Consider the following 23,663-nt stretch of genomic DNA (forward strand, 5'->3'; position numbering starts at 1 on the left):
ACCCCATACCCCAGAGGAGGCGAGGAGGTGCCGATGCAGTTGGGCAATGTGCGTCCCAGACTAGATGCCGCCGAGAAGGCCCGTCGTCAACGCTTAAACCTCTGCTGGTACTGCGGGAACGGGGGCCACTTCGCCAGAGAGTGCCCAGCCAAAGGGAAGCCCGCCGCCCGTCTTGCGGCGGCGTCCTCCACAGAGACGAAGGCGTCTGAGCCGACTGGCACACAGCCGGCGGGGGAAGCCAACGACCGGGTGTAGAGAGGCTCGCCAACCCGGTCAAAAAATCCATCCAAGAGCCGCCAACCGGGGTCCTGTTCCTTCTCGTGGTCACATTATGGTCAGCAAAAAGGGGACCCGTCATGATCCACGCCATGATAGACTCTGGAGCTACCAACAATTTCATTGATAGAGAGTATGCCGACTCTCTGGGATTACAATATCATGATTTCAAGAATGCCCGTGTGGTGCAAGCCATAGACGGCCGCCCCCTCAAGACGGGTCCCGTAAGTCAGTGGTCGGAACCCACCAGGATGTGGATAAGGGAACATATGGAAGAGATTTCCTTCTTTGTTACCGAGGTTCCCCATTTCCCTGTGATTTTGGGAATTCCATGGCTGACTCTCCACGACCCTAACATCTCCTGGTCCAACAGAGAACTGCAGTTTGCTTCACCGTACTGCCAAAACCATTGCCTCGTAGCCAAGGTATGCCATGCCACAGACACCGAGCCCATCATCACCTTGCCAAAGAAGTATTCCGAGTATTGGGATGTATTCAATGAGAAAGAGGCCGAAAAATTACCCCCACATAGACCTTATGACTGTGCCATTGACTTGGTGGAGGGGGCCCCGATCCCGCGAGGGCATCTCTACTCCCTGACTGAACCAGAGCAAGAAGCTCTCAGGGAATTCCTAGAGACAAACCTTCGCAAGGGATTCATCAGACCCTCTCAATCCCCAGCCGCCTCCCCAGTGATGTTTGTGAAGAAGAAGTCAGGGGAACTACGCCTGGTGGTGGACTACAGAGCATTGAACAATATCACCAAGCGGAACAGCTATCCCCTGCCCTTAATCTCGGATCTACTGGATCGGCTTCGAGGAGCCAAGGTTTACACCAAGCTGGATCTTCGGGGGGCTTACAACTTAGTTCGCATCAGGGAAGGGGACGAGTGGAAGACCGCCTTCCAGACCAAATTCGGATTATTCGAGTCCCGAGTTATGAATTTCGGTTTATCCGGAGCCCCCGCAACGTTCCAGCATTTTGTCAATGACATTTTTCAGGACTATCTAGACAGGTTCTTGATAATCTACCTGGACGATTTTTTGGTGTTTTCTAGATCACAATCAGAACATGAGAACCACGTCAAAATGGTGTTACAACGATTGCGGGATCATGGACTTTATGCCAAGCTGGAAAAATGCGCCTTTGATCTACAAGAGGTAGATTTCCTTGGTTACCGCATCTCGCCTCTAGGGCTTTCCATGGATCCAGCCAAGGTTTCAGCAGTATTGGAATGGCGGGCGCCAACTAACAAGAAAGAGGTGCAGCGTTTCTTGGGGTTCGCGAACTATTACCGCAAGTTCATTCCAGATTTTGCCCGCTGGTCCGACCCCATCACTAGCTGCATCCGTGGAAAGCAGTCTTTCCGCTGGACTGATCAAGCAGAGAAAGGGTTCCAGCAACTAAAGAAACTATTCACCTCCCAGCCAATTCTACAGCACCCAAATCCTGGAACCCCTTTTGTGGTGCAAGCGGACGCTTCCGATGTGGCAATTGGGGCTGTACTCTTACAACCGGTGGGAGATCACCTCCATCCCTGTGCCTTTTATTCTCGTCAACTAACCACACCAGAGAGGAATTACACCATTTGGGAAAAAGAACTACTGGCCATAAAGGCAGCTTTTGAAACTTGGAGACATTGGCTAGAAGGGGCCAAATTTCCCATTGAAGTCCACACTGATCATCGTAATCTAGAACATCTAAGAACTGCCCGCAAACTAAATCAGAGGCAGCAACGTTGGGCTTTATTCTTTGAACGTTTCAACTTCCAGATCCATTATGTGACCCCAGCCCAAACCAAGCAAGCAGACGCCCTGTCACGTAAACCGGAATACGCTGCAGGACGCAAGGAGACCTTTGAATCCCAACTGCTACAACCCGAGAACTTTGCCACGCTCACGGTGGGGAACACCAAATCCATTCCCATTGGTTCAACTTCCCCTACTCCAGGACCCATCTGTGCTCAAGAAATCAGGGCTAGTCAGCAAGCAGATGCCTGGGCGCAGGACCAACTTCGCCAAGGTCTGCATTTTCCCTTTTCGCTTAAAGATGGGCTGCTCTGCTATAGAAATCATGTTTATATCCCACCCGGACCGGGCAGGGAAAAAGCGCTTCGTCTGTGTCATGACTGCAAACCAGCAGGACACTTCGGACTATTTAAAACTATGCATTTGATCCTAAGGGATTTTTGGTGGCCCAAGATCCGCAAGGATGTGGAAAAATATGTCAACACCTGCCCAGTATGCCAGCGCTCCAAGATACGAAGGGAGAAGCCCTCAGGACTTTTACACCCCCTTCCTACCCCATCTCGCCCATGGGAAATAATTTCCGCGGATTTCATCACTGACCTACCACCTTCCTGTGGATTCACCACGATCTTAGTGGTGGTGGACCTTTTCACCAAGTTAGCCCATTTCATTCCCTGCGAAGGCCTCCCCACGGCCAAGGAAACTGCGGATCTATTTCTTCAACATGTTTTCAGACTACATGGATTGCCCAAGAGTTTAGTCACAGACCGTGGATCTCAATTCACCTCTCGTTTTTGGAAGGCGCTACAAAAATTATTGGGCATAGACTCTCGCTTATCTTCAGCTCATCATCCCCAAACAGATGGGCAAACGGAGCGCACCAATGCCACTTTGGAGCAGTATCTTCGCTGTTATGTAAACTACCAACAGGACAATTGGGCTTCTCTGTTACCACTGTCTGAGTTTGCCTACAACAATGGAGTTCAAGCTTCTACAAAAGAAACGCCGTTCTTTACAAACTACGGCTTCCATCCACGTTCCTTTCCCCCTGTCATTGAAACTTCAGAAGTTCCCGCAGCAGAGGATTGGCTGCAGGAACTCACAGCGGTGCAACAACTTTTGCTCCAGCAATTGGATCAAGCCAAGGAGGACTATAAACGCCACGCTGACAAACACCGCCAGCCGGGCCCCGAAATCAAGGTAGGAGATCGGGTTTTTCTGTCCACTCGCTTTCTGCCTTCCCACCGCCCTTGCCGGAAGTTAGATGCCCGTTTCATTGGTCCCTATCCAGTGGTGGCGCAATTAAACCCCGTGACTTTCAAACTCCAACTTCCGCGTTCAATGCGCATCCACCCAGTGTTTCACCGCTCCCTGCTCCTTCCGGCGGATGGTGTGCGTCCTGATACAGACCAACCGGCCCCCCCTCCTGTTTTGATGAATGGGGAGGAGGAGTTCGAGGTTGAGGACATTTTGGATTCTCGCTTTCACCGCCGCCGCCTTCAATATCTCATTGACTGGGTGGGTTTTGGCCCTGAGGAACGCTCTTGGGAAGACGCCTCCAATGTCCATGCTCCTGAGCTAACCCGTCGCTTTCATCAGACCTATCCTGCCAAGCCGCGTCCTCGCGCCTCGGGGAGAGGGCCCCAGTTTGGGAGGGGCCTTGAGGAGGGGGATAGTGTGATGACCCATGGGCCTTGTAGTCCTGCTCAGGACACTGTAATTCCTGATGAAGATGAAAACTTGGGTTTTTTGCCTTCCCAGTCTGAACTGGATTTCTCTCAGCCAGATCTTTCCCAGGCCGATCTGGGAACCTTGCACCTGCAAGAAAGTTGTCTCCCAGAAGTATGTCAAACAACCCCAGAGTCTACTTCTCCCGTGTTCTTGCGCCGGGAGTTTTGTAAACAACAGAGAAGTTTGGAATCAGCTTCGCGCAGGAGTGCGAGGATAGCAGCTAAGAATGTGGCCAATTAAGTCTGCTTCTCGTGAGAATCTTTGGGGAGTCTCACATCTGGTCTCAGAGTTTAGCTTTCGGTTCTGATTCCCAGAGAACTGCTTCGGCGGGAAAGTTAGTCTCTATTTAGGTGTTTTACCCGCGTAGTAACTTCGCGGAGTCAATTCGTCAGCCTACGGAGCAGGTCGTGTCTGGACAGCGCGCTCCGATTCAAGCCTCGCTCCCGCTCAAGCCTTGCCTTGCTATCCAGCCTTCGCCTTGCTTCCCAGCCTTTGTTTACCTACGGACTTTGCCTTGTTTCCCAGGACCAATCCTTGCCTTGTACCACGGATTTTACCAAGTTATTCCACGGACCTTGTTCTTGTTCCTAGTTACCTTGTTCCACGTTTTAAGCCTTGTTTCAAGTATCAAGTTATTTCCTAGCCTTGCTCAATTTATGGACTAAAGGACCTTGTCATCTCCCCTCACTTTGCTTGGCAAAGTGAGTGTTTCGGTTATTGGATTACAACTTTGGACCTTAATATTTCATATTGGACATTATTTCCTTGGACTAATTTTGACCTTTCCTGAAAGGTCTGCTTCTGGACTATCATTTACATTTGCTTTTACTAACTTTATATATTTCCTTAATAAAGATATTAGATAGAATCTGGCCTCTGCGTATGGTTATTGGTGCTCTGTAGCCTGGGTCGTGACAGGTATATATACAAAGCACTCCTGACAGATAGCCATCCAGCCTCTTCTGGAAAAAACCCTAGAGAAGCAGACTCTACCACACTCCCAGATAGCAGCATATTCCACTTTCAAACCATTCTTATCATAGGAATATTTTCCCAATGTTTAGGAGGAATGTGTTTTCCAACAGCTTGAGTCCTCATCTCCCCCTATGAAGCTCTAAGATCCACTGGGGAGGCTCTCCTCTCACTCCCACCACCATCACAACCATGATTAGTGGGGACGAGGAGGAGGGCCTTCTCGGTGGTGGCCCCCCGACTTTGGAACTCCCTTCCAAGGGAGATTAGACAAGCCTCCCTTCATAGGGATTTGAAAATCTGGATGTTTCAGCTACCATTTGACTAGTCCCTAGTTATAAATTCCCAGTCCCTAGGTTCCCTGATAATATTTTCTTCTCTGCGCTTCATCCAATACCCTGGCCCTACGATTTACTGCTTGCACTATCCCATGCCTGGCCCTTTTATAGCCTGGTCATGCCAATACTACTGGTTATTGCTCTTTGTTGATTATGGTTTTTGATTGAATCCCAATGCTGCTTATTTATATTGTTATGTTTTACTTTAATTGTGTTTTTATCTGGATTGTTATATTTTACTGTGTTCTTATTTGAATTGTGTTTTGCTTCAATTGATGTTTTGTACTGATGTCTTTTGGGCATTTTGTCCCATAGGTAAGCCGCCCCGAGTCCCTTCGGGAAGATGGTGGCGGGGTATAAGAATAAAATTATTAAAATTATTATTATTACTATTATTTCTCCAAGTCCTAGTCTCCAGAAAAGCTGAAAACAAGCCTGCTCCCTCCTGACATCCTTTTGATCAGCTGTCATGTCACCTCTTGACTTTCTCTTCTCCAAGCTAAACATGCCCAGCTCCGTAAGATGCTCCTCATGAGGCTTGGCTTCCAGACCTTGGACCTGTTTGGTCTCCCACCCCTGGACATTTTCCAGCTTATCAATACACACAGTCCCCAAGTTACAAATGAGATAGATTCTGTAGGTTTGTTCTTAAGCTGAATACAAACCCGTGCTGCACTTTATGATTCTCCCCTCCCCATTTTATAGGTTTTAGTGTTTTAACTCGATTGGTTCCTTGTCCTTCCCCGCCCATCCCTATCTCATTCATGGACCTTGCTCAGAGTTTTTGCACTAATCACCCTCTGTGCGTAGCAATTGATGTCTTGGTTTTAATAATCGTCATGTTATGTTGTTTTATAACTATGTTATTATCTTGTGTTTTAAATTTATGGATTATATGTTAATTTACGTTGTGGTTGGATGTTTTCTCATGTAAGCTGCCCCGAGTCCCTTCGGGGAGATGAAGGCGGGGTACAAGAATAAAGTTGTTATTATTATTATTATTATTATTATTATTATTATTATTATTATTTGTTGCTTCTTTATACATCCTTTTCACCTACACACTTTTAGAGGAGATTGACATACATTGTTCAGAAATGGGGAAGAGAAAACAAGGAAAAACAAGCAGCACATATGTGACTAGAAGCTCCCTGTGAGCTAACTACTGGTGCCCTCAATGCTTCAGCAACCCTTGATGTTACCAGAGGTGTGCAGAAAGTGACCACTAAGTTCTACTTTAAGTTAGGCAAATCTCTGAAAGTTTTCTTTTGTGTTCTATATCCAGATGCACAAGCCCCGCTCCTGATCTGCTTGACCCTAAACCTTTCAGTCTCCAGAAAACTGAGATCAGTTTTAGTCTTACACAATGCCAAGCTTAGTATTATTAGGCCTTCACTTTGAATGACAAGGACATATCTAAGCTAATTTTTCCACCCTGAAGTGTGGTTTACTGATTTGCATCTGTTTAATTATACGCCTTATGTACATCCATTTGTCTGTTGCCAACAAGCTGTCTCCCTTCCGCCAATCATATAGTTATCATGCTAATTCCCAAATCTCAAAGGTTGTGTATATTTCTAGCATCTTGTATGTTTTTTGAGTGTTAAGTAACATTTATTTCAGGATTTTTTTGTGAGAGTGAGCTGTGTAAGTCTCATATCCATCGGACCAGCACCTGCAGTGTCATTTATCCACATCCAACAAAATATGTTCTCTCTAGATATCTTCCAAATGCCTCCATGGCATTCTTAGCCTTCCAGACCCCAGTAAGAATCATGATGCTGCTGTGGTGACCATCTGTGATAAAGAAATACAAGGAGAATATACATGGCTCTTTGTTAAAGGCTGATTTCCATTACACCCACCACAATATGTCAGGACTGTATGTCTTCATTTCCTTTAACTGTTAGAAAAAACTGGCTACCAGCTGGAGATCCAAGTAGCTGCTGGTTCAAGGTCAACAAATACTATGCTTAAACAGGATGATTATATTTAAGAGTATCTACAGGAATCTACAGGATGTAGAGAGAAGGATGAGAAAAGTGCAGATCTCCAAACATTGATGGATTACAGATCCCTTGATTCCACTCCATTAGTTTGGCTAAAACAATAATAATAATAATAATAATAATAATAATAATAATAATAATAATAATAATAATTTTATTTTTATACCCCGCCCCATCTCCCCGAAGGGACTTGGGGCGGCTTACATGGGGCCAAGCCCGAACATCAACAATATAAAAACAAAGCAATAAAACAAATGAATCAACAACAACAATAAAACAATAAAACAGGTCATAAAATCACATACAAATATAATGATAAAATCTAGGGTTGGCTCCAAAATATACTGGGTCAAAAGTGCAATTATATCAGTATCAACCGGGGGGGGGGGGTTACCCGAGCAATCATTCCCATTAACGTGCCGGGGAAGGCGTATAGAAGGGACTATTCCTAGATGGCAACGGTTAAACTTACTGTGGAGATCAGTAAGACTACAGGAAGTTTCAGTCTAGTAACATCTACAAAGCTACATAAACAGAACAAGGTGCTAGAGAAAACGTTACCAGGCAGAGGCTAGTTATAAAGTTCTTGCTCTGGTTCTGTATTTGTTTGAAAACAAGGCATACTATGCAACCTTGCCTCTTGCATAAACCAAGTTGCTTTCCTTGCTTGACCCGCTGAAGCAGAAACATGACAATCTTCACTATTTTATATATTAGATCTATACATTAATCCTACATCAGTTATGTTCTGGTGGCATTATCTGCCAAAACCTTTTTGGAAAACAGAATAACAACAACAACAACAACAACAACAACAACTACTACTACTACTACTTTATTTTTGTATGCCGCCTCCATCTCCCCAACGGGGACTCGGAGCAGTTCACACGGGGACACGCCCAATACAAATCACATAACATCATAAAATTAAACAGTTAAAACAACAAGCATCACATTTAAAAACAAATTAAACAGGTCATAGTTTAAAAAACATAATTGAGAGCAGGAAATATAAACAATCATCTACAGCATTAAAAGGTCCATTATGGACATAAATGGGCAAATAATCAAACTGATAAAAAGAGTGTCTATATCAAAATAGAACATATATCAAATAGACAAAGCAGGTAGGGAAGATAAATATGGGATGGAAATGAGACTATAACATGACAAGGCAAATTTCGATGTGGGTAAGGGCCAGGTTATAATGGATTTGTCTAATCAAATGCATGACAGAACATCCATGTTTTTAACTACTTCCGAAAGACAGCGAGGGTCGGTGCTAACCTAATCTCCCTGGGGAGGGAATTCCAGAGCCAAGGAGCCACCACAGAGAAGGCCCTCTCCCGCGTCCCCACCAACTGCGCTTGCGAAGGGGAGGAAGCGAGAGAAGAGCCTCCTCAGAAGATCTTAGAGATCGCACAGGTTCATAGGGAGAGATGTGGTCACAAATCCGATTTCTTCAGAATTCTGGTCATTAACAATGAGGCTGTGAACTGGTACAAATTGCCCATCTGCGATTGCTGCAAGAAGGGCCAACTAAAGTAGCAAAAAACCTCTTTTTGTGAGTTACTTGTGGTGGCATCCAAATCCTGCACTTGGGCTTTTTTCTCCCCAGATAAGCCTAAATACTGGGTCTAGACATCACAAAGCACAAATGAATGGTTTCACCTATCTAGAGTCTTCTTCTACCTTTCCCCCAATTGCAGGAATCTATCTAAAGTATAAGGAGAAAAAGAGGACTGGGCAAGTGTAAAAAGAACTTGTAAAAAGGCACGTCACCACCAAGCATACCTGTACTCTTAACAACACAGCCTAGTACTGTTTGTCTTTTTTTGTCACTGGATATTGTTAGCTTTGTTTCAAAGTCATGTCAGGATCCCTACACAATGAAACCTCCACCATACACATATTAGATCAGAAGGGATTAACTTTTCCCAGCACATAGATGTCATTTCATTAGATTCCTTTTTTCAGAGCCCCATGAAAAAGTCCACAGAAATTGTGGGAAGGATCACATGTAATAATACAGAGACAGCTGAAGAAATGCTTTCAACAGGATCTTATCTATTTCCAAAGCCTGGACCCGATTTGAGACTGGCGATGCCTCTTGCATCTCTCAAGAGCACCAGGTGTTTAAATGTCTAACCTCTACTGTCAGTACAACCTAGCAGCTGGGTTACTGTGTTCTTTACTAGTGTATTAGTTGTCTTTCCTGAAAAGGTATTGTGTTCTCTTCATTGGTTTATAGCTTGAAACCTTCCCTGCCAAAAAAATAAAATCCTTTTGGGAGCCTGGCTTAGATTTCATCCAAACAAAACCTGCAACAATGAGAGAGGCATGAACAACAGGACAGCCTATCTTCTCAGTACTTGCTGATTCACTACAGAGAAAATAACAGTTCCCAGTTGGCTTGGCAATCACAGATTAATAGCTCACCCTTGAGTTATCACTGCAAAACACACAGTTCCAGCAGCATTTCAAACAGCAAGGCAGAAGAACAAAAAAAAATCCTACCCTTCTTTCAGTAACTGAATCATTCCATAATGACGTAAGCATGCAGATAGTTATCTGTCAATGCACAGCCAAAGCTGGCTGCTCAAGGTTCAATGTTGTCCTTGAAACGATATTTCAGCATACCTGTAATTACGTACCTACATGGATTATTTTCATCAATAAATGTAAATGTTCATGCAACAGTTTGAATTGCTGTTCTTCATTAGCACTGGTTTCAGTCTCCCTCAAATAAAAGCATTCATTAAAGTAGAGATAAAGATACCAGCACTTCCCATCCTGGGCCTATCTGTGGCACCCTTAGGTCTGTCTTCCAACTCATAGGGCCCTTCACACTATACAATTCAAGCACTATGATCCCACTTTAAGTGTCATGACTGCATCCTGTGGGCATTTGATGAGTTCTCTGGATGAGAGTTATAAATGCTCCCCCCAAAGTTCCAAGTCCTATACCATCTGGCAGGAAAGGGATGTCCTCGCTATTACCAAGCACATATTAAAGATAGCAGTATCTTTATTTCCTGCTCTCATCCAGCACTTGAAGCATGAACTTCCACATTCAACATAAGAAAAAAAATTAGCAGAGAAAACCCCAGCTCTCAATGAACACACAATACAGTGAAACTCAGAAAGCCAGAAACCAGGGGACATCATGGAACAGGGTCACACATCATTCCTTTAAAATGGTTCATAGAGGGATGAAGGTGGACAGGGATAAACAACAGAAATGACCAAAAGTTCCAGGAATGATCTTAGTAGCGGAAAGACCTCATGTGCAGCATGGAAGCACTGTCTTTTTAAAACCAGGCCTCCAAGTCAGCAGTGCCCATAACACTGAAGAAAACAATATAGAGGTTATAACAGTAGAGCTTAATAACATCACGATTACCTCTATGTACCAGTCCCCAAATGAAGAGTTTTATTTCTCCTCTCCTGAGAACTTTGATAGGCACCAAAGACTGGAGTAAATGGTGACTTTAACAGTCATAGCCACGTATGGGGCTATGCTCAAGAGGATAAAAATGGAGAGACTATCTTTTCCTGGACTGAACTGCATAAACTATCAAAATAGTAAAAACCTGCTCATGGGCTTCTATACTGCAGAACACACTACCTTCAGGGCATTACCCCTGATACAGCTGCCTTGTTGGAAGACTATTACAGGCTCCACAGTGAAGACTCATTTAATGAGCAAACTCTTCAGGCACCACAGAGCATTTGTCCTCCATTTCTGAAGCCAAGAAAGAACAGTGGATAAAGCTGATAACAGAAGTATATATGGGCAGGAGCAGTCAGAAGATGTGGAGGCTGTTAAGACGGTTGAGCAATGATCCCTCTCAAACTAATACCCATGCCAACATAAAGGCAGAACAGATAGCACATCAACTTCTGAAGAATGGGAAACCCAATATCTCCACCAAAGTAGAAAGGAAACCAATAGTCAGACAACCAGATAATGAGAACACAACCTTCATGAACCTTTTACATCTACTAAACTGGCCCTCAATAAATGTAAAAATGGCAAAGCAGCTGGCCTGGACAATCTACGGATGGAAAAAAAATAACAACTTTGGCCCAAAAGCAAGGTGCTGGCTGCTGAAGCTGATGAACAACTGCATTGCATCCTGTCAGATTCCCAAAATCTGGAGGAAAGCAAGAGTCATATCCATCTTGAAACCAGGCAAAGACCACAATGACCCAAAAAGCTATAGACCAATCTCCTTGTTGTGCCATCTTTACAAAGTTCTGGAGAGACTTATTTTGCATAGAATTATAGAAAAAAAATAGACCCATGTATGATTCCACAGCAAGCTGGCTTCAGGAAAGGCAAGAGCTGCACATCATAAGTGTTGAACCTGACTCAGCACATAGAAGATGGATTTGAAAGAGAGCAGATTACAGGAGCTGTCTTCATAGACCTGTCAGCATGTTATAACACTGTAAATCATCACCTTATCTGAGAAAAACTTATAATATCACAAAGGACTACCACCTCATCTGATTCATATGGTAGGAAATATGCTACAAAGCAGGAGCTTTTTTGTTGAATTCCAGGGCCAGAGAAGCAGATGGCAAAAACAGAAGTATGACCTGCCTCAGTGCTTGCTCCATCAATGTTTAACATTTAGAGAAATGATCAGCCACTGCTAGAAGGGACAAAGAGTTTCATTTATGCTGATGATCGTGCCATCACTGCCCAAGCAGGGAGCTTCGAAGCTTTAAGTGCTCTTACTGCCTATTACAGGGAAAACCAGCTGATCCCTAATGAATCTAAAACACAGACGTGTGCTTTTCACCTTAAGAACAGACAAACATCTTGAGCTCTGAGGATTAACTGAGAAGGAATCCCACTGGAGCATTGCAGAAAAACCACAATACTTGGGAGTAACCCTGGACCATGCCCTGACTTACAAGAAGCACTACTTGACTCAAGCAAACAGTGGGCGCTAGAAATAACATCATACAAAAGCTGACTGGCACAACCTGGGGATCACAACAAGACACAGTGAAGATATCTGCCCTTGTGCTTTGCTACTCTGCTGCTGAATATGTATGCCCAGTGTGGGATATATCTCACCACGCAAAAACAGCGGATGTGGCTCTTAATGAGACATGCTGTATTATCACAGGATGTCTACGCCCCACACTGCTGGAGAGACTATACTGTTTAGCCGGCATTGCACCACTTGACATTCGCCAGGAAGTAGCAGCCAGCAATGAAAAAACCAAGGCATTGACAACTCTAGCCCATCCGCCATTCAGATATCAGCCAGCACACCAATGCCTTAAATCAATTAGTTTTCTAAGATCTACAGAGATACGCGCAGGAACACCTCAGCAAGCGAGAGTCCAAAAGTGACAGGCTAAAACCTGGAACCTCAATCAGTGGCTGAGGCTGACACCAGATGAGAGACTTCCTCTTGGGCGACTTGGAAGGCGCTAAACAGACTGTGCTCTGGCACCATGAAATGCAGAGCCAACCTTAAGAAATGGAGCTACAAAGTGGAATCAATGACATTTTAGTGTGGAGAAGAGCAAACCACAGACCACCTATTACAATGCAGTTTGAGCCCTGCCACATGCACAATAGAGGACCTTCTTATAGCAACACCAGAGGCACTCCAAATGGCCAGCCATTGGTCAAAGGACATCAAGCATAATGCCAAGTTTTTAAAAAACATTGTGTTTTCAAATATATTACAAATACATTGTACCCTCAGTTCACTTCTGACACGATAAAATAAATAAATAAATAAATGCCATTTTGGGCCCCCACTCTTGGTTTCAAATACTACTTTTTGGGTGTTCTTGCTATTTTCACAGTGCTAACTTCCTCTTTTGTTACTTCAGTGGTACTGCCAGATTGTGGTTGGCAACTGAGGATTTCAAGTTTGGGGAAACATCCCGACAGTTTAGATGAGAAAACGATACAGAGTTCTAACTGCTAAGGGTGAAACTAGAGGCAGATAGTACCACAAACATGAATTATATACAATATAGGTTCAAAATGCAAGAGGTAATTCCAAACACTGTTACAAGTGAAAAATGTTATCAGAACAAAAACATATGGATGCTCATTTCTTGATGTATCAACTCTTCATAGAAAAACTTGAGCTCCCTAAAATATTTTATTGAAAAAAATCTGTGTGTTTCCTGTTGTCCTGGGTAGTTTAAGATTTTATTTAAGTATCTACAATAACTGGGATGAAGCCAAGACTCCATATAAAAACAAAATGAATTTTACAAACCAAATTTGACTTGTTTTGCTATCAAATAGCAGCTGAGTTACAGTAGAGTCTCACTTATCCAACACTCGCTTATCCAACATTCTGGATTATCCAACGTATTTTTGTAGTCAATGTTTTCAATATATCGTGATATTTTGGTGCTAAATTCATAAATACAGTAATTACTACATAGTATTACTGCGTATTGAACTACTTTTTCTGCCAAATTTGTTGTCTAACATGATGTTTTGGTGCTTAATTTGTAAAATCACAACCTAATTTGATGTTTAATAGGCCTTTCCTTAATCTCTCTTTATTATCCAACATATTCGCTTATCCAGCGTTCTGCTGGCCCGTTTACATTGGATAAGCGAGACTCTACTGTATTTCTAAAATGCATTAACTCACATTCTGGATTTTTGTCTATTGTATACAAAAATAATTGGGGAGGCAAAGACAAATGACATTCAAAAATCATATTTTCCCCTGGTCAAAATGATTGATAAAAGTTGAATAGCCAACCGAGTAATATCTTTAAGGAGTAAGGCCAGACTGCATTCAGTTTGCAAAGCTTTTTGTAAATGGGATGCTGGAGCCAAAGTTGTTCCAAAGTCAGAAGCAGCATTAGCAAAGTTGGTGAGATAAACAATGACAACTATTATATGATAGGATTTATTTGCACTTGGAACAGTTTTAACAGCTGCAGTATTGGTACAGATTTTTAGCAGTCATTCCACAGCGCTCCTGGGTCACCTTTCATTTATCTTCTCAAACTCTCCTTGAGGCAGGCTGCTCTAAGAGACTGTGTCTCATCTAAGTTCGCCCAAGTTCGCAGGCATTCTTACTTAGAATAACCTTCCTCGTGGGATGGCTGACATGGGATAGGAGTGTACTTTCTTTATAAATTAATTGCTTGAATGAGAAACATCTGTTGTTGTTGTTGTTGTTGTTGTTGTTATATGCCAACTCCAACTTATTATGACCTTCCTCATAGGGGTTTTTTTTTCTTGTCATGGTTTATTTAGAGGGCCTTCTTAGGGCGAGAGTACGATTTGGTCAAAGTCATCAAGTGGGTTTCCAACAGGGATTTGAACCCTGGTGTCCCAGAATCCTAGTCAAATTCCTATAACATGTTGGCTCCCATGTTACATTTCAGCTGTATCTAAATGTACTATGTATTGCAAAATTAAATGAACAGTCTAGTCACTGTACCACGCCAACTTAAAATCCTGCTTTCAATAGTTTGTTGCATACGAAGGTACTTCTACACTATATTTGTCTGATTTCATTTTTAATTCAGAAATTGGCATTTACAATTGTGTTCCTCTGAGTCTAGGAGGAAAGAAACATTTATCTGTCAGATGTTTTGATCTACAACTCCTTCCAACCCCATCAAGCAAGGTTAATGGAAACTGATATCCAAGAGATCCACTGGGGCAAGTCAGGCTAGTATGTAACAGTGAAGTCTTCTACATATACTATAGCTGTGCATGACAAGCAAGCCAGGCACTCATATTATCCTGGCTTCTCAGTCTACAGCAACTACTGTATTAAGGGCACCAGCTTAGGGCATGGAGACTTTCATGCCCTGCAGAGAACAAGCAGCATACTGCTCCTATACTCAGTAATTCCTTGTTGGGCAGAGTGAGAACAGGGAAAGGTTTCTTTGCTCCAATGGTTCCCAGACAAAGAGTGTCAGAGACTAATAAAGTAGAGGTTGGTTGGTCCTATAGTCATTAGCCTCTATTGCTGAAACCTCAAATGATAGATCAATCAATAAATGACACTAGAAGCTCAGTCGGGGATGTCATGTTCAGTTCAGGGAAGCATTCCTCAAACAGAAGCATTCCGCAAAGGCTAACAGAGACATTTTTACAAAGCTCCTTCCACACAATAGCTCACATTTATCAAGATAGAGCTTGTAGAACTGAACAAGGCATCAGCCATGTTGTCTCATTCACTCTTTGGACAGTCTCATACTTCCAATTGCAAGAACTCCACCAACTCAAAGCAATCAACCAGCAGTCACATAGATCTATTTTCTGTTCAATGGAAGGCACTGACAAGCATGTGTAAGACAACTCATCACCCATTATGGTCCTCCAATATGTGTCAAAGTCTCATCTGAGCTAACTATAGTAGTAAAGCAAAGGCAGTAGCTTGGCTTTTACTGATAACATGAGATTGCTGGTTTGTTGCCATCTTTTCACTCTGTCAGTTCTGCACAGAACCTGACAGTGCTTTCAATTCATCTAGAAATGTACCATTTTATGAAGAGTCTTTCTTTGCATAGTAATGGTCCAAATACTACAATCTCATAGACACTATAAAGTAACCATGTCAAAAACTTAATCTAGGTGGTTCATGGAATGTGCCACAAAGAAGACAAAAATTGGCCCAATACTGGCAATACCAGTAAGGTTATCCTAGATCTAATTTAGAAACAATAATCTCGCCTGGAGCATAATCTATAAGGTTTTCTAAGGCAGAAAAATTATGCTTGCATCAAATTAGTACAACTAATTCTTACAGAAGCATGGACATGGCACACAGATTAACACTAGATGTACCTTATCCTCATCCAGAACATTTTAGACCAGGCATAGGCAAACTTCAGCCCTCCTGGCGTTTTGGACTTCAACTCCCACAATTCTTAATAGCCTACTGGCTGTTAGGAATTGTGGGAGTTGAGGTCCAAAACACACAGAGGGCTGAAGTTTGTCCATGCCTGCTTTAGACATAAGGAAACATCTAACCCTGATCTCTAGTCCAGTGTAGATACACCCATTACTACCATAGTAAAAGATGCATCTACACTGTAGAATTAATGCAGTTTGACCCCATTTTAACAGCTATAGCTCAGTGTTATGGAATCATGGGTGTTACAGTTGTATATGATCTTTTGCTTTTTGTATCAAAAACTGCTGGTGCCTCGCCAAATCGAACAATTCCATAATACTGAGCTGTAGCAGTTAAAGCGGCGTCAAACTGCATTAATTCTGCAGTGTAGGTGCACCCATTTTATTGTACTGATGAGCTGCTCTTTTTAAAAGTATTTTCCCCATGGCACTTAATCTATTCTACCTTTTCAATAACTAGAAACCCATTGTGCTTCACTAACACAAAAGGTGAACAATCATAGAGGTAAAGCAATGAGAAATTATACCTCATACCTCTTTTTAAAAGCCACTTCAGTGTTTTAAAGGCTACACACAAACAATACAGAAAAAAACAAATAAAATTAACTGTATATTTGACTTATCATTCTGCACACCATAGTTACATACTATATAATAGCATATTCTGTATACCGCTTTCTACTTCAGTTGCCCATCAGCCTCTGGTTAACACGTCACCACAAATACTTCAAAGAGATTTACAGCAATATCTTAACAAAGAACAAAGCAACCACAATACTTTCTGTACCATTCTCCCAATTGGATGGACATAGGAAGCGCTACAAAGAGTTATGAAAAGCTGAGGCACTCCTGACAAGATCATCATTAGAGACATCAGAGTGAAAGTTCTTTCTTTGCCAATATTGTATGTACTGGCAAACATCACTACAAAAGCCCTTTAATTTTCTTTGTTGCCATTTGGACGACAAAACTGAGATCATAACTATAAAAAGGCACTGGTGTCACTAATGTTGGATATGCCATGATTTCAAACATAATCTTGCTTCCGTTATAATATTAAAAGGAATCCCTGATATTCTAAACGATTTTACCAAAACCATTGAGGACTAGCAGCCTTGGCAATGAACTCTGTTTTTAACACTAAGATAAGTCCTTCTAACCTCAACTCTACTTGGTAGTGCTTTTGTTAATTTTAAATAAGCATAAAGCTTCCAGTCCCAAGAAATTGAGGCATTATCCAGTTATGTTTATCCATTTGGAACACAGTTATTTACACATTTTTTTTCTTTTCTTTTTTTGAGGAAAGATCAGAGTTCAACAGCTACAACGGAAATGAAAGATTATTTTTGGTTTCTAGGCAACAGCATCAAATGTTACTTCTTAGTCATCTACATGGGCGCACAGTTCAATTTCTTAGGTGTTAGCATAGCATATTGGGGGGGGGGGATTTCAATTTTTCTGAAATCAGACACTTGCAATCTCAGATTTACCTGCTATGCTAACTGGAAATAAAAAGGCTTGAACACTTGAGACCTTAGTTACTGTCCATTATAGTAAGACTGTAGCTATATTAATACAGACTAAAGACATACGTACACTTATGTTGTCTTGAAATCAGTCATGGATTGATTGGACATTACTATATGGCTAAATATACTCAGAGTCTAGTCTCCAGACCAAGAATGCATGAGCCACAGAGAAATGCTGGGAGAGAATGATACTTTCTGATTTTCAACTTTTTTTCCCTTTTTCTTCTTATAAGAATCTTTCTTAATGGGGTGGGAATTTGGCCCACCAGCTCCAGAGCTGATGTAGTTCTTGTCCTCCTGAGGTTACAAAATGTTGTCACCTTATTTTGGAGTCTCAGTACATAATTTGGTTGCAAAAGATTATAATGGTGACTGATTGGAAATTGCAAGGCATTTAGCTGCTATTATCCATAACTATTACAACTTCCACTCTGGTATATTATGTATTATATAAGAATTATTCAATTTTAAGATGCATTTTCCCCTATAAAAACATCTCTAAAAACAGGGTGCATCTTAGAATCTCAAGTGCTTTTTTATATCTGTAAATAAAGCTTTTTGTCTGTTGCTGCTACCAAAATTAGCGTGCATCTTACAATCGAGAAAGTTGAAAGATTTATGTATTTCAGAATGCTCTTTGTATTTGTATTTAATAACTGAATAGTTTCATCATCTCACTCTTTGTATTACAGATGCAATTCCCTCACAAAAAATATCTATGATTAAGCCAGAAGTAACTACTATATGTCCTCTCAAACAGCCAAATATATAATGTTAGCCCTGACAAAAAGAGAAACTTTTAACCTGTCTGGTGGCAAGAATTAACCTCAGGCATATTTTATATGTTTATATTACCAACTGAATTATGTCATCTTAATTATATCTGAATATGATTCTGGTTTATTTTTGTGGTAGCATGCAAGAGCTAGGTTGGTTATGTAGAATAAACTTTAACTCAGAGGAAGGGAAGTGCTAAGGTTTTCCTCACTCTATCCCCATTTCCCCCTTCTACCAAATACTGTCAAAGGAGCATTATAGTGATGTGATGGCAACAGGTTTCTAGAATCAGCAGGTCAATATATCCAGAAATAGGTCTGATATTTGAGGCACCAAAATGTGTGTTGTCCAGTGTTATATTTTAAAACAGTCCCAAATAATCACAACACTACAATCCGCATGTACACTAGAAAATAGTACTGCAACTCATATCACTCTTGCCTTGTGCGTTCTAGAATTCTGGATAGTTAATTGGGGGAAAACTGCTGCGGGAGAAATACTCAAAATGTATTGCTGTGATCCATTCACAACTCACTACATAATAAGAATGGTAAAGGTTTTCACCAACTCAGTTCTCCAGCTATCTGAAAAAGACATTCAGATAAACACAAATCCCAAAAACCAGAAGAACATTAATAGAATCTGAGAGTAGGGAGAGACTACGAGGGCCACTCAATCCAACCCCATTTTGCCATGTAGGAACACATAATCAAAACACCCCTGACAGATGACCATTCAGCATCTGCCTAAAAACCTCCAGAAAAGGAGACTCCCAACACACTTCAGATCACATATTCCACAGCCAGATAGCTCTTACAGTCAGGAAGCTCTTCCTAATGTTTAGGCTGAATTTCTTTTCCTGCAGTTTGAAATCACTGCTCCATGTTCTTGGGTGCAACTGCAAAATTAATTTATGTTTACACCACCTTAACTAATATGGCTTAATGGTAGGGAACCCTGGGAGTTTTAATTCAATGGGGCAGGGAAGATTAAAACCTTGTAACACTACAACTCCCAATATTCAATCATACTGAACCAGAGTAGCTAGAGAGGTGTTAAATTCCATTAATTCTGCAGTGTGGATGCACCCTTAGTTTCTGGAACAGCAGAAAACAAGCTCACCCTGGACCCTTCCACACAGCCCTATATCCCAGAATATCAAGGCAGAAAATCCCACATTATCTGCTTTGAACTGGAATATATGGCAATGTGGACTCAGATATTCCAGTTCAAAGCTGATATTATGGGATTTTCTGCCTTGATATTCTGGGATATAGGGCTGTGTGGAAGGGCCGCCCTTCTTCAGGCCCCTCAACACTGCCCTATATCCCAGGATCTGATCCCAGATTATCTGCTTTAAACTGGATTATGTGTGGGTCCTTCTACACAGCCATATAACCCAGAATATCAAGGCAAAATAACCACAATATCTGCTTTGAACTGGAATCTGAGTCCACACTGCCATAAATCCGAGTTCAAAGAATATAATGTGGGATTTTATTCAGCTGTGTGGAAGGGATCTGAGTCCCCATTGCCAAATAATCTGGGATAAAAAGATAATCTGAGGCTCCTTCCACACATCTGAATAAATTCCCACATTTTCTGCCTTGAAGTGGATTAGATAGCAGTGTGGACTCAGATGACCCAGTTCAAAGCATTTCTGCCTTGATATTATGGGTTATATGGCTGTGTGGAAGGACCCTGGAATCAGATCCTGGGATACAGGGGCAGTGTAGAGGGGGGCTCAATATGACATCCTTTTAGATACGAAATGACTGTCATGGTCCATTTTACAGACTAAACATACTCCGGTCCCTAAATCTCCATTATTGGGAGAAAAGTGGGCTATTCCGCCTTTTAAATTAAATGGGAGAGACTGGCCACCAGCAAAACCATTTCTTTGGAAAGAGTATTACAGCAATACTTCAGCAGATCCAATACAGATCCATGTATTGGAAAGTCACACATAACACAGTGTGCATCTATGCTGTGGAATCATTGCCATTTGACACCACTTGAACTGCCATGGCTCAAGGCTATGAGATGAGGGGAGCTGTAGTTTGACAAGACCTTTAGCCTTCTCTGTTAAAGGTTTCTGGTGCCTCACCAAACAACAACTCCCAGGATTCCATATAACTGAAGCAGGGCAGTTAAAGTGGGCCCAGACTGCATTCATTCTATAGTGTAGAGCAGGCCTGGGCAAACTTGGGCCCTCCAGGAGTTTTGGACTTCAACTCTCACCATTCCTAACAGCCTCAGGCCCTTTCCTTTTCCCCCTCAGCCGCTTAAGCGGCTGAGGGGGAAAAGGAAGGGGCCTGAGGCTGTTAGGAATGGTGGGAATTGAAGTCCAAAACACCTGGAGGGCCCAAGTTTGCCCAGGCCTGGTGTAGAGGCACCATACTCCTCCCACCGACTACCGACCTGCCTGCCTTCATCCTTGTCTTTCGGCCCATTGCCTGGCTGTTGGGGAAGGTGAACTTCCCGGGAGTATTTCCGTGAAGCTGCTTCTCCCGGGGCTCGGTTTCCGCGGCTGGTACTGCAGCCACAGCTGCCTTGGGCCTCCTCTCCTCCGAGCCCCGGATCAACAGCCCCCGTCTCTGGACACACGGCCAAGCAGAGCCTCAGCGTCAAGCAAGCGAGGACGGTGCCAAGCAGCAGCCTGGGCGCAGCCATGTTGAGAGGAGAATCACGTGACTGGGGAAAGCGGTCAGCTGACCTTTTCGTTCCTTCACCCTCCTACTCTGCCAAAGAGTGCTGGTGCGCCACCAAAATACAGAGCCCAGGATTTCATTGCAGTTAAAGTGGTGTCAAACTGCATTCATTCTACAGCGTAGATGGCTCCTGAGACATTCCTTGCAACAGGAAACCACCTGGAAGTTTTAATACTACTCTATGTGACAGTATGATTATAATTTATATTTGGAACTGCCCGGGTTATTAGAAGAAGGCATTGTTTGTTTTGTGATGTTAAGTAATATCACTGAAGTTTGGTCCAGATGCGTCCTTGGCTGGATTCACGGCTGGCTGGATAAGGGTGATCTACAACTCCCAGATTCCCAGGGCAATCACCCCCAAACCCTGACAGTATTCGCAGTTGGCCATGTTGGGTCTGTGTGCCAAGTGTGATACAGATTTGTCCTTGGCTGGGTTCAAGGCTGTCTGGATGAGGGTGAACTACAACTCCCAGATTCCCAGGGCAATCACCCCTAAATCCTGACAGTATTCGCAGTTGTCCATGTTGGGTCTGTGTGTGAAATGTGGTGCAGATTTATCATTGGATGGGTTCAGGGCTCTCTGGATAAGGCTGGGCGACAACTCCCAAATCCGAGGTCAATCACCACAAACCAGGCCTGTATACACAGTTGGTCATGTTGAGTCTGTGTGTCAAGTTTGGTCCCAGTCCATTGTTGGTGGTGGTCACAATATCCCTGGATGTAGGTGAACTATAGCTCTCAAAATCCAGGTCCATTCCCACTAACCACTGCAGTATGTTCAGTTGGTCATGGGGCTACTCTGTGCCAAGTTTGGTCCCAGTCCATTGTTGGTATCAGTGAAAGTACTGCAAGTCCCATCATCCTTGGCATGTTTGGTCCAGGTTGGGTTAACAGTGCTGTCTGGATGTAGGGCAAGTACAACTCTTGTAAATCATGGTCAGTTCTCCCCAAACCTCTTGTTCAGTTGCTGATCAATTCCTCTGTGAAGTGTATGCCAGAGGAAAGGGTTAAGAGAGAGGCAGTGGGCAGGGTCGTGCAAAGTAAGGAACCCTGGGATGTCCTGGAGGGAAAGCAGAACATCTAGGATGAAATTGTCCCCGCATGAAAGCCTTCACTTGGGTGGGGGGCAGAAAGGAGTTTGTGGAGGACTCTGGCAGGGTTTGGGCTACATGTTCATGGTGCTCACTATAACCTGCATGTCAGTGGAAGGAAGGCCAAGTGCAACAGAATATCACAGGACCGGGAAGTGGGTGAAGTGCTGAGTGGGGTCCTATGGTAGTTAACAACCCTGGGCAGCCTAGAACTAATCCTGCTCAAAAATCTGCAGGAACCATCAAGTTTTCAGATCCTTGCAGAAAGAGGACAGTGTAGGGGCTTGTCTGATCTCTCCTGGAAGGGCGTTCCAGAGTCAGGGAGCCACCACCGAGAAGGTCCTCTCCCTCGTCCTCACCACCCGCACTTGTGACGGTGGCGGGAGCAAGAGGAGGGCCTCCCTGGCAGATTTCAGAGCCTGTACTGGTTCATAAAGGAAGATGTGATCACAAAGATAGGGAGGGCCCAAACTATATAGGGCTTTATATGTCATCACCTGCACCTTGAATTGGGACTGGCAGTTTATCAGTAGCCAGTGGAGCTGCTTTAGTAAGGGCATTGTATGCTCCCAGTAGTTAGCTACAGTTAGAAGCCTGGCTGCCAATCTTTGAACTGGCTGAAGTTTCCGGGCCGTCTTCAAGGGCAGCTCCTCGTAGAGAGCATTGCAGTAATCTAGTCTGGATGTAACCAATCTAGTCTGGATGTGGCCCACCATGGCCAGCTTGACTACAGCTTGACACCACTTTAACTATCATGGCTCAATGCTATGGAATAATAAGATTTGTAGTTTGGCGAGGCACCAGTATTATTTATTGGGCAGATAAGGCTCAAGACCTTGTAGAACTAAAGCTCTTATGGTGATAGCACCAGCCATCACCATTAATTCTAAAGTGTGGATGCAATGGTACCAGAATTCATATAATAATCACTAACCAGGTGGAAATCCCAACCCAGATGCACATGCAAATCACTTACTAGGAAAGATGGCTACAAATATATGCACATCTCCATTACGCTGAGATGACTCACAAGTTAAAAAGAAAAATCTGGCTGGCTTAAAGGATTGCTCATATTCCTGGTTATGTAAATATAATATATAAAGACTCTATAAAACATCATAATTCATAACTATTATAAAGAGAAAATGAACACATCATTGAACATCAACTATTGCTTTCATTTAACTGTTTTGCTTTCTAGCATAGGAAGAGTAATAACACAACTGTTTTCTATAAATACCTTGCCTTTAGATCATTCCTCATGAAGGCTAATTAAACTGTCTGCAATGTTTTATAAGCATTTAATATTTTGAACATATGGGTCTTACTACTTGTAGGTTCCTAACTTCAATCATATTTTTTCCTATTACTGCACAAACCATGTACAATATTTTCAATAGGGCTAGCCATGTTGGCCAAAGAAACCCTGGGAATGCAGCATCAGCTCTTTCTAATAGCTAACCGCACTGAATATCAATTTAATTTATACATGCAAAATATTGATATGATCCCATAAAATAAAAATAAGCAACCCTTTTTTAAGAAAGGCATTGGAATGTTTTGTTAGCTTTGGATTGAATATATCAGCAAAGATGCC

The 23,663-nt window shown here is 42.7% G+C and overlaps 1 protein-coding gene across 5 annotated transcripts in view; it reads right to left on the reverse strand.

Annotated features, from left to right (window-relative positions):
- Nucleotides 1–20,970, reverse strand: part of sumf1 (sulfatase modifying factor 1) — a 129,680-nt gene extending 108,710 nt beyond the window's left edge. For 3 of the 5 annotated variants that reach the window (XR_001730013.2, XM_008105335.2, XM_062969732.1), the window contains exon 1: nt 20,683–20,969. Coding sequence is in view for 4 of the 5 variants with exons in the window: in XM_008105335.2 (XP_008103542.1) it covers nt 20,683–20,934 (252 nt within the window). In the remaining variant the exon portion in view is untranslated. Of the gene's footprint in view, nt 1–20,682 lie in introns of all 5 variants that reach the window. The other 2 variants (XM_062969733.1, XM_003217812.4) reach the window with 2 other exon arrangements.
- Nucleotides 20,971–23,663: the final 2,693 nt, after the last annotated feature.

The sequence above is a fragment of the Anolis carolinensis genome, chromosome 2 (assembly GCF_035594765.1).
Source record: "Anolis carolinensis isolate JA03-04 chromosome 2, rAnoCar3.1.pri, whole genome shotgun sequence".
Taxonomy (NCBI): domain Eukaryota; kingdom Metazoa; phylum Chordata; class Lepidosauria; order Squamata; family Dactyloidae; genus Anolis; species Anolis carolinensis.